Consider the following 12,014-nt stretch of genomic DNA (forward strand, 5'->3'; position numbering starts at 1 on the left):
ATCATGGCACCACTTTAATTGAAAATAATAATAATAATGTTAAAACACTAAATTCACGTTAACATGTCAAATGCAAAGAAATTTAAGAACATCTAAAAATTGCAAGTTAAATATATTCAAAAGCGACATAATTAGCTATTAAATAAAAGAAACAATCACAATAAAAAGAGTCAAAATTCATTAGGGACTGAATTGCAAAAATTGAAAAACTTTTGGGGACAAAAATTATATTTTTTCAAAGTTCAGGGGTCAAAATTAAATGAAAGATAAATTTTAGGGACCAAAGTGAAATTACTATAAGGACCTATATGAAATAAAATTAAAATATTCTGGGCCACAATGAAACTACTCCAAAAAATAGGGGCTAAAGTGCAAATACGTTTTCTTATTTGGGAGAAGAAAGGCCATCGGGCCGTTATTTTTATTTATTTGGGCTGGATACTACCTAAGCCCAACCGAAAGTCCAAGCCAAAACACAAGGCCAACCCGTCTTCTATCACTCAAACCCAACCAAAATAAAGGCATGGGCTCTGACCTTCTAGCCCAACCGAAACCCAAAAGAAAAATAAACCAAAGCCCATTTTCAAAACCCAACCAAAACTAACTCTTGGCCCATCAGAAAAATAAACATCAGCCCAAATCCTTTTTTTTTTCTTTCTTTCTTTTCTTTCTTTTCTTTTCTTTCTTCTCTTCTTCCTCTTTTCTTTCTTCTTCTTCCACCGAGAAGCTGAAGCTTCTCCCTGCTGGCGGCCATGGTTGCCTCCGGCGGCGCCACCACCGGACCGCCGCCGGCGATCTCTCCGGTCACCAAATTTTCTCAAAATACACCCCCTCACTCGATTTTTCGCGTAGATTCCATTTCCGGAGTTAGTTTTTACAAAAAATGAGTCGAAAGTGGTCAAAATGCCAAGAAATCAGTTCAGTTTTTTATTTTTTAAAACCTTCACATCTTCACCAAAAATCATAAAAATTATGCCAAAACCCTCCTGATAACTTCTACATTACAACTATAATCTTAGTTTGACAAATAAACAACAACAAAATAAAGCATTAAGTCAAAGCAGCCCCAAAAATGAAGAAAATTATTCTAATGCTTTGAAGGCTCAAAAACTCCCAAAATTTTGGATAACCAAGCATTTTCAGATCTTTGCTAGCTAATGGTCATCCATTTAAGCAAAACATACACACCAAATTCACTCCTTTGATTCATTTTTTCATTCAAACCTTTTTTCAAACATTTGGCATGCATTCACAGCACCGTTTCTTTTTTTCCTAATTTTGTTCATGACCCATCCCAAAATTTCATCCATACAACACCAACAAAAACCAGCAAAAATAAGCAATAAAAAAAGTAACCACACATACATTCAATCTAGTTAATTAAAAAAAGAAAAACTGGAAAAAAGGGAGATAAATACCTCAATGAAGAGTTTGGTCCCTTTGCCAAGATTTTTGATGAAATTGCCAAGCTCCAATCCAACCGATTGCTGCCTTGTTGTGTACAAATGTGTTTGGATTTTGTGGAAGAAAATGTGTAGAGGGAGCCCCCTTTTTTTTTTGTTCCTCTTGTCTGATGAGGGAGAGAGCCGAGAGAGCAAATTGAGCCAAAAGGGTGGAGTCTCTCTTTTTTTTTCTTGTCCTCTGTCCGTGAGAGCCGATCAGCCGAGAGAGGAGATTGAGGAAGTAGTTTTTTTTTTTTTTTGTTTGGTTTTTGTTCTCGTCTGTTAAGAGCTAGCCGAGAGAGGGAGGGAAAATTTTTTCCTTTCTTCCTTCTTCCCTCCTGGAGAGAGCCGAGAGATGTCTTGTAGCCAAAATGGAGCTTGTGTGCTGAATCTTCCAAAATGATGATTTCTCAATTAATGAAAAGACAAGTCCATGGCCATTGATAGTGAAATGGGTTAATAGTTAATTTGGTGAAACAAAATGATCAAAATGATTTTTTGATTTTTTGATTTTTTGATTTTTTTTGATTTTTTTGATTTTGTTGTTTTGTTGTTGTTTTTTTTTTTTTTTTTTTTCTCTTTTCGTAAAGCAAACCTGCAAAAATGAGAAAATGCACATTAAAATACAAGAAAATAAATAACTTATTAAATAGAAAAATCCTGAGAAAATATTAAAAATTGACAAAAATTTGGTGTCTACAGACGGGTCAGGTATATTGACCCGAACCCGAAAATTTTAGGTTGACGGGTTGACGGGTCGACCCGAAATGACCCGTAATTTAATTTTAATTTATTAATTTATCACTGTAATTTCTAATAAAATTAATTTCTCACAAAACTAATTACATAATCAAGTAATAAAAATTTAAATAAATAATTCCAAACCAAATCTAAAATAAATTAAACACCGTAAAAGTGTTTTATCCCAAACAAAATATAAAATAAATTAAAACAGTATAAAAGTAAAAAATAATATAATATATTATTTGTCCAAATATAATAATTTCAACTTCGCACAAATTAAATAAATTCATTTAGGATTAAGTAATTAATGCCTTTGAAAAAAAGAATAACTTAGTTTAGTTAGATAAAATTATTTTTATGTTTATTAAATTATTTTTAATTCGTAAACGGGTCATATCGGGTCATATCAGGTCACCACAGGTTGACCCGAAATCGACCTGTTTTCTTTTCGGGTTCAACCCGATTCTGACCCGAATTCCCGAAACCTCAACCCAAACCCATTAATTTCGTGTTAGGTTTGTGTCGTGTTTTCAGGTCGTGTCGAAAATTGCCACCCCTAATTGATTAATTTGGGGGCAAAATTTTAGTCAATTTTATACAAAATTTTGTGTATAGCTAACACAACTGATGAAATACATTATGAATAGTATTGAATGTAATGGAGAGAAATTCTCTTCCATTAGTTAAGTTCTGTCTAATTCAAACTCATTATTGCAATTCTTATTACATTTGACATAAACTCATATAGTTTTAGTGTAATCACCAATTTAATTGTCTGAATTGACATATGCAAGTTTATACTTCAGTTATATGAATTTATACCAAAAATTATCAGAAGTACATCAACAGCTTTGAATTAAACAAAACTCAACTTATGAGACTCTGATCCCCCATATATTAGGCTGGTAAGGCTTTCTTAGACATTTGTACTGGATTTACGAGGATAATCTTGAATTATAAAACCTATATGTAGGATTTCATACAACACTATTAGTTACAAGTTGGATACAATGGGATCTTTGTAACGAACCAGAGAATATCCAAACGTGATTATAAACACAACGACATGCTAGGAAGGAAACTCCGGGCCAGGCTACGTATAAAGACCTTATGATAGTGGAAAGCACTATTGAATTGAAAGTCTTCGCAAAAGACTCCTTCTACAATGCAAAACGAAACCATTGAGGCCTGTCAATTAGCTAGTCTGTTAAAAGTTTGCGATGAAACCCGTAGGAGAGCTTTTCAGTTCTCAGCTGTCGTTTAGGGTTTGCCATGATCAGATATGCATCAAGCAGCTAGCTTATCACGATTTTCTTTGGCTGAAGAGTTAGGTTGGTTGGCTAGTCACTGGAATTCTATTAGCTTTGCTGGTTGTTTTAATTAAGAGGTTAGACTTTGCTGCATTTATGTATTAAGTATGGAAATCAAGAAATGCAGCAGTTTTTATGGCATGTCCCTGTCTCTTCTACTGGAATCATGGGTGCCATTATTGAGGATGTTCAAAATGGCGTGGGGAACTGCTCCAAGAACTCTGGAGATAAACTGGAGGCATTTATGGAAATGGACTTTGGAATATACCTCTTGGTTGTTTAGTCTAAGTAGATTGATTGATGTGTGAATAGATAGTGTTTCTTTTAATGTGTAAAGAAGATGTTTATCCTCTGCGTACAAGCTTCTCGTGCTGATTTGTTAATAAAATTTTTCAATATTTTGCTGCCCAAAAGAAAAAAAACACACATTTCACTCGAAAAGAAGTACAAAAAAGTGTTACAAGTCCCAAAAAAAAAAAAAAAAAAACACCCTGCAACACATTGGCAGAGCTAGGACCCCTTGGACATGGGGACAATTGTCAACTAAAAAATCTAGAATAGAGTTAAGATTTATCTTTATTGTATAAGTCGTTGTATACCTCTTATATTTACCATGATCCTTGCTTGTGATTTAAGTTAAAAAAGATCGAAACATTTTTTTTTACTTGGGCTACAAAGTGGTGTTTAGGTTTAGTTTAGAACAAAACAATAATTTCTTGAAAAGTAACTATTGCAGAATTCTTACATAGGGGAGAAATTTTTATAAATATTTAGAAGAAGATGCTTGTAAGCGTAAATTCTGTAAATTTTTCGAGTGCCAATGGGGATAACTCTGTTGGTTTTTTGGGGCATAAACTAAGAAACAACACCTTAGTGTTACAAAAAAAAACTTATAAAAGACTTGTATTAAAGATGGAAAATGAGCTTATGTTACTCATTCATTAACTCACTATTTATAGTGATTATATTAAACAAATTAACAAAATATTCAATTAACAATTATTTTAAAAATCTCAACAAAATATAATCTTCTTCTACTAGCAAATCTTAACTAAAATATTTGTTAACAAACCAACATGATCTTTGGTTAACAAATATCCTTATTTTTCTAATAACTAAATTATTTTGATATCAAAGTCAATCTGATAAAATCTGTAGAAAAAGTTGGCATATCTCAATACTCCTCCTTGCCACTTTTGCTGCAAATTTTCAATTGTCTTCTCAAATATTTGAACCTTGTTTTAGACAAATCTTTCACAAAAATGTCTGCAATCTGGTCATCAGTCTTGGAATGTTTCTTGAAACAAACTTCAAAACCAATATCAAATTTTCTGATGTATTCAAATGACTTCTTTGCAACTTGAAAGTGGAACTCCCATACGTAATAAATGAACCAGAAGAAAAAATCTGCAATACAAAAAAAGATTGCTATGAGAGACATAAAACAATCTTTCAAATTTTTGTATGGCCTTTTATCAGCTTTGTCACCACCATCATTCTTGGGTAGCTTTTCATGAATTTTCATAATGTAACCTCCTTCAATTGCCTCATCAATGATCTCCTCCTGAATTTTAGCAACATCTCAATTGCCTCATAATACTGCACCTTAGAATTGTCAATTTCTAACAAATTCAAAGTAAAATTTTTGCCTCTCATTTTCACTGAGAAAAGCTCATTCCCAACTGGATCATGTATAACACAAGTCCTGTTTTTGAAGATGACAGAATAATTCTTCTTCAATAATTGTTCAACACTTAATAGATTTTGATTAATTTCAGGTACATACAAAACATCAGAAATAATTTTGATACCTGAACCATAATCAATAGCAACACTACCTTTGCCTTTCACCTCAATATAATCTCCATTTCCAATTCTAACTTTGGAGATTAGCGATTTATCAAGTTTTCTAAATATAGATTCTTCATATGCCATGTGATGAGTCCAACCATTGTCTATTAGCCAAGTTTCAGAACTAGAATTATTGTTTGCAAAACAAGTGGCCACAAAAAGTTGCTTCTCATCTTGTTCATCAACCATCTGAGTTTGATATCTTCTTTTTCCTTTATTTTTGCAAACTCTCTCCATATGTCCCATTTGCTTACAAAACCTGCATTGAATGTCAGGTCTAGACCAACAATATATTGAAAGATATGAGGTTTTCTTACAATGTAAACATGGAGGATTTTTGCTATTTTTCTTCTCATCTTTGCTATTTTTCTCTTGGTCATTTATACCACCTTGTCGAATTTGATCCTTATTTGTTGCTTGAAAAGCACCTTCAATGACTTCTTCAGTTCTTATGGCTCGTCTTTGTTCTTGTGCTTCTAAAGCATTGATCAATTCTGGCAAGGTCATCTGAGAGACATCCATTGAATCTTCAAGAGAGAAAATCTTGGCTTCAAACCTTTCTGATAAACTCACCAAGACTTTCTCGACAACTCTGCTATCCGGAAGTTGTTCTCCAATCAATCTGATTTTGTTCACAACATTTAAGAGTTTGTCAGAATACTCTTTAATATTTTCTTTGTCTTTCATTCTAAGGAGTTCAAATTCTCTCCTAAGATTCAAAACTTGCATCTGTTTTGTTTTGTCATTGTCTTGAAAAGCCACTTTGAGAGCATCCCAAGCTTCCTTTGCAGTTTCACAAGTCATAATTTTTGTAAATACTGCATCAAAAACTACTGAATGAATGCATGTCATGGCTTTTGATCTCATTTTGACTGCATCCCTATAGGCTCTCATCTCTATAATAGTTGGATCTTCCGACAATTTAGAAACATGATCTGTTTCTACCATATCCCAAAGATCATTAGCCATCAAATAGGACTTCATTTTGACAGCCCAGATTTAGTAGTTTTCACCAGTGAAATTTGGAGGATTGGTCAAGAAGTTATTTCCTGGCATTTTGATGTTGAAGGCTTAAATGTGAAAAAGGGATTCTCACCAGATTCACTAACTCTAAAAAAAACAGGCCCTTAAGATTTAGATTCTTGATACCACTTTGTTAGTTTTTTGAGGCATAAACTAAGAAATAACACCTTAGTATTGCAAAAAAAAAACTTATAAGAGACTTGTATTAAAAATGAAAAAATAAGCTTATGTTACTCATTCATTAACTCACTATTTATAGTGATTACATGAAATAAACTAACAAAATATTCAATTAACAATTATTTTAAAAATCTCAATAAAATATAATCTTCTTCTACTAACAAATCTTAGATAAATTATTTGTTAACAAACCAACATGATCTTTGATTAACAAATATTCTTATTTTTCTAATAACTAAATTATTTTGATATCAAAGTCAATCTGATAAAATCTATAGGAAAAGCTGACATATCTCAACAAACTCTATAAAATTTTAGAATTGAGGGGGCAATAATGTGCTTTTACAAAATTCAAGGGGTGCAAAAGAAAGTAAAAATATTAAAAATCTTTAAACCGTTTATACAATTTTCTAAACCTTGAAGGGGGCAACTGTACATGCTGCAACATTATGGAAGTGTAGGTCTGAGATTTGCCCAACGTTAAATAGCATGTCTGCAGTTTTGCCCAACTCCATTATCAAGGCCCATAATTTTTTCCATCTTGTACATTCTGTGAAAGGTCAACAAGGTGTCTTTTCTTCTTTGGCTTTTTCTTTTTCCTTTTTTACTTAGTCTAGAAATTTTCGCCAACGGACGAGGTTGATTTCAAATTAGCTAGGTTATTCTTAAGCTTTAGGATTGCCAATTTTCCTCTTCAAAAGATAGTCAATTTTCAAGTAAATTAATTAGACAGCTCTTCAGATCTTTTTGAAAGTTAAATGTAGATTTTGAAGATTTTGAAATATAGATTTTTTTATGAGATTTTTTTTCTATTTTTGTACTTGACTATAGAAGTTTCTCTCCTCAGCCCTTGCATTTCCTCTCCTCCTCCCCCTCCCCCCCAAAAGTTTTAGAAAGTTGCATAATAGACTTAGTGTTGCAGTATTTTCATTGTTGCACCATATTTGCCACCCCTCAATTTTGTAAAAGTATCTATTTGCACCATCCCCCCAATTTTTGTAAATTTTTTTAGTTTTGACTCCATTTAGAATTTACAAAATTCACACATTTATTTAGATTTCCTTCCTAAAATTTATAAAAATTCTCCCGCTACATAACAATTCTACACAAATTCACTTTATAGGAAAGAAAAAATCAACCTTTTTTAGCTTAAACAGAGATTATCTTCATTGTAAATCTAAAGCAATACTGCAATTGTGATGGATATACAAACACCTACATTGAAGATAAATTGTGAAGTCCATAATGAATCTGTAAGTTCACTGTTACCCTTTGCCAATATGGTCTTGGATCTGCCAACTATTCTTAACTTAGATTTCAAGTTGAAATTTTCAGCTGAACAATGAGGGAGATGAGTTTTGCATTAAATATAATAATAAGAAAAATAGAACAGAACTTGCATTTTCTCAGCATGTCAGAAAACCATGTTTTACAACCAAAAAAAAAATTGCAGAAAACAAATGGAACCTACAAATTGCCAGCATGAGATTGACAATTGCCTAAAGCCAAGGTGAATTGTAAATGGGGGTAGTCACAGACTTGACTTGAAGATACTTCTTGAGAGCATCCATCCCCAAATCTCTCCCAAAGCCACTCATTTTATACCCTCCATGAGGGCAGTCTGCATCAAAGGCAAAGTAGCAATTTATCCAAATAGCACCGGCCCTGATTGACCTTGAAACCGTGTTAGCAATGTTCAAGTCATTAGTCATAATCCCCGCTGCTAATCCATATTTCGTCTCATTGGCTCTCTTTATGGCCTCCTCAACATCCCTGTCCACGTAGTTGATATAAATCTATGATCACAATGGCATTAAGAAAATTAATAGAAAGGATGAAAGAAAAGCTGAAATGGTTTGTCCACTGGGCAATTTTGAGAGAGGTTCAAGGCCACTGGACATGCCCTTGGAGTGTCCAGCGGCTTCATATGGTTGGCTGCTCTACTTGAATAGTCAATTTTGGTTAAAAAAATTTTGGATTATTCTTGAGACATGTTCTTGAAGTAACTTTTCATTCTATAATACTTTTTTATTTCATGCGCATCACATTCCAAAAAAAAAAATGTTACAAAAAAAATTTTTTTTTGGGTAAGTCTCATCTACATTATTTGGTTACACATGGTTATCTTCCAAAAATTAATTTTTGGAAATCCATCATCAATTAGATAATAGTTCAAATGCCTTACTTGAATTTGAATACTGTCATAACAGGTCCAAATATTTCGTTCTGCGCAATAGTCATATCATCCTGCATAAGAGGGGGAAAAAAAAAGAATTGATTATATTTCATTTATGAAATTCAACGGTAATCCAAATGACTTTGTAATTATATAAGGATCATTCTTGGTTTAAAGCATTTTACTTTGACATCAATGAATATGGTGGGCTCAATGTAGTAGCCTTTTCTGTCCAAAGGCTTGCCACCGTAAAATAAGGTGGCACCTTCCTTCTTGCCCTGCTCAATATGTGAAAGGACTTTTTCATACTGTCTCTTGTCGACCTGCATTGTTGAACAAATTAAGTTAGGTGCTCGAATTATTGTACAATAAAATCTAGTGTAGTAACTTTTAGTTATTTATTCATCGTTTTACTTGGGGTCCATGATGAGAATTTGGGTCCAAAGGGTCTCCAACAACCCAGTTTTGAGCCTTCTCCTTCAACTTAAGAAGAAATTGATCATAAATACCATCTTGGGCAAAAACACGACAGCCAGCCACGCATATTTCACCCTGCCAAGGAAGAAAATTGCCAAACAAATTTTTGACTTAAATAATAAATTAGTAGGTAACTAACAAGAAGAAACAAAAAAAAAAAAATTTCAGTAGTGCCTTGTTAAAAAATGATCCCTGCAGGGCTTGTTCTGCAGCTTTGTCAACATCTGCATCGTTGAAAATTATTAAGGGTGACTTGCCCCCGAGTTCTAGACACACCGGTTTCAGATTGCTAGTGGCTGCAGCTTGCATTATGCGACGCCCTATCTCTGTAGAACCTGTAAAACTTATCTGCAAAAAAAATACTTGTACATTAGCCAAATAAGAAGGTTAATTGAAATTTTCTATCAAAAATATAGGTTTGTTTAAGGGTCTCTATTTATGCTTTTGGAACAAGGGTTCAATTCTCGACTACTTTATTCAATAATCGAATGTGATGAAGCCGTTAAGGATCTTTCACTTCTTGTCTTACAAAGAGGGTTCAATTCTCATCCGCATTTTTTCTTGTCGACCTTAATCCAAAATTGATTATGATCAAGTGGCTAAGGGTCATTATTTTGCGTCCTACAAAGAGGGTCTGATTCTCCTCCACATTTTTCCCTTGGTCCTTCCATGCTTTTGAAACAAAAATTATACATGTTTACCATATTGATGTCCATATGAGAGCTAATTGCAGCACCAGCTGTAGGTCCGAATCCCGGTACAACGTTAAGTACTCCATCAGGGATTCCAGCCTGTTCAACATTTAAGAAAATAACAATCGGTAAATGGAGTATTGAAATTCAGAATTGGACAAGGATTGCAAGATTGAATACTTACCAGCTTAGCCAAATGTGCATAATAGAGGGCTGAGAGAGGCGTTTGTTCAGCAGGCTTGACAATCATGGTACAACCAGCAGCTAATGCCGGGCCAACTTTAATGGCAAACATCAAACTGGGAAAGTTCCAGGGAATAATGTGTCCTACGACACCAATGGGCTCGTGCAAAGTATATGATTGAAGTTCCCTCGACATTTTCAGAGTCTCCCCATGTATCTTGTCTGCTGCACCTGCATAGTAACGGATTGTGTCCACTGCAAGTGGGAGATCAATAATCCTCATCAAGTGTAACAATTTTCCAGCATCAATTGCATCCAAAGTGGCTAGTTCTTCTGCATTTTCATTGACCAAATCTGCAAATTTCAGTAGTATCCTTCGCCTCTCCTGGTGACATATCAGCAGAAAAGACAGAGAAAAGTTTAATCTAATTAGTCCCGGAAATAACAGTATTCAATACTCTGGTCCACTAAGGTCGTCCGTCACCTTTGGTTTTGGCACAATATCTCTAAAAACTTCTTGGTGGGTGAAATACTCCAATTTTGTTCTTATTCAAAAACCAGACAGTTTTTTGGGGTTTAGAGAAGGTTATCATTGAAAGTCAAACGTCATATGATCGATCTTTTAAGGGGACAAGTAGTCTCGGACATCAATAATAGCATCTGTGACAAATTCTACACTGCTAACAAAAAGTTAAACTATGTGAAGCTAGTAAGACAAAAAGTAGAGGAAGAATTGGAGACAGGATTCGTACGCTGCCAGGAAAACGAGGCCATGGGCCGTGGTCGAAAGCTTTTCGTGCAGCTTTGACAGCCAAATCAACATCTTCCTTGTCTCCCTCAGCAATCTTTGCAATCGCCTCGCCAGTTCTTGGATCTATTGTCTCAAATGTCCTTCCTGTACACGAAAATTTTCAAAATTTACCCAAAAAACGCAGCAGTATAATTTGCTGTAACCAAGTATAGCAAGTAAACCTATTCAAGAATCTTCTAGCAACACAAACATCCCAGCATCATGCAAGTAAGTAAGGGATGTTGATTTGCATCTTTGTGCATATTCGAAATGAATAAAAAACGATATATATCAAGTAGCTGAAACACCGAATCTACCCAAATATTTTCCACCCAGTCTGATCATCCTTTGTATAGTCTCAAACAGTTAGTATAGGAAAATAGTTGAAAAGTAAGATCATGTTTAACTGACTAATATCCCTTCTAGATTTCATAGTCAAGTACTATCATGCTCTCCGGTTCCATTCATATGAATCCAAGCATGTTGGAGAGCACAGAGAGAAGGAAGAGAAGAATTAAGGAGGAACCTGAAAGAGAATCAACGAACTCTCCATTGATGAATAGCTTGGTGAACTTTATTGCAGGAAACTTAACTTGCGAAGGCTCATAACTTCCATTGCCAGTACTTTGGACAGCCATATCTCTCACTAGTCTCAATCCTTCACTTAGTTATGTGACTCTGTTTCCCGTATTAGTGGAAGAAACAGGATATACATTGATGGATATATATAGTGAAAAGAATCTTATCTAGTATGTTTTACTTGACTCTAGTTCCTTCTTTTCACAAGGTACGTATAATGAATTTCTCTCGGATCTTCTATGAAATTAGTACTTGAGGATAAGTACGTGATGCCGTTCTGCTTCTCGTCATACTAGTCGTCTGCAATGCCTTGGCCGACATGTGTACGCTTTGTCATACGTAATTTAGTCAAAAAATTTTGGCAATATTAGGAAACCAAGCCAATTTGTGTTCTTGTTTAGCAACACGTGTGTTTCAGTTATTTTGAGTATCAATGTAGAAAAAAAAATGTAAACTTTTCTATGGTAGAAAAGTCAATTGTGGTTATTGTTTAAAATACTTCCATTCAAAGGTCTTGCGGCTGGTTGGTCAATTTGTGCAAAACCAATCAGAGAGATCGATGCATTC

The 12,014-nt window shown here is 34.2% G+C and overlaps 2 protein-coding genes across 2 annotated transcripts; both read right to left on the bottom strand.

The window, feature by feature from the left end:
• Window positions 1–5,017: 5,017 nt before the first annotated feature.
• On the bottom strand, window positions 5,018–6,331 carry LOC140004673 (uncharacterized). The gene has a single exon (XM_072044805.1). It carries the CDS (start codon window positions 6,329–6,331, stop codon window positions 5,018–5,020), a length of 1,314 nt encoding a protein of 437 aa, XP_071900906.1.
• A 1,595-nt stretch (window positions 6,332–7,926) lies between these two features.
• On the bottom strand, window positions 7,927–11,624 carry LOC140005275 (aldehyde dehydrogenase 1-like). The gene is made up of 9 exons (XM_072046007.1): window positions 11,395–11,624; window positions 10,831–10,973; window positions 10,080–10,463; window positions 9,905–9,994; window positions 9,378–9,551; window positions 9,141–9,278; window positions 8,912–9,049; window positions 8,736–8,797; window positions 7,927–8,323 (listed from the first exon to the last, which is right to left on the bottom strand). The coding sequence occupies exons 1-9, from the start codon at window positions 11,504–11,506 to the stop codon at window positions 8,050–8,052; spliced, it is 1,515 nt and encodes a 504-aa protein (XP_071902108.1). The 5' UTR covers window positions 11,507–11,624; the 3' UTR covers window positions 7,927–8,049.
• Window positions 11,625–12,014: the final 390 nt, after the last annotated feature.

This window comes from Coffea arabica, chromosome 4c (genome assembly GCF_036785885.1).
Source record: "Coffea arabica cultivar ET-39 chromosome 4c, Coffea Arabica ET-39 HiFi, whole genome shotgun sequence".
In the NCBI taxonomy this organism is placed as follows: domain Eukaryota; kingdom Viridiplantae; phylum Streptophyta; class Magnoliopsida; order Gentianales; family Rubiaceae; genus Coffea; species Coffea arabica.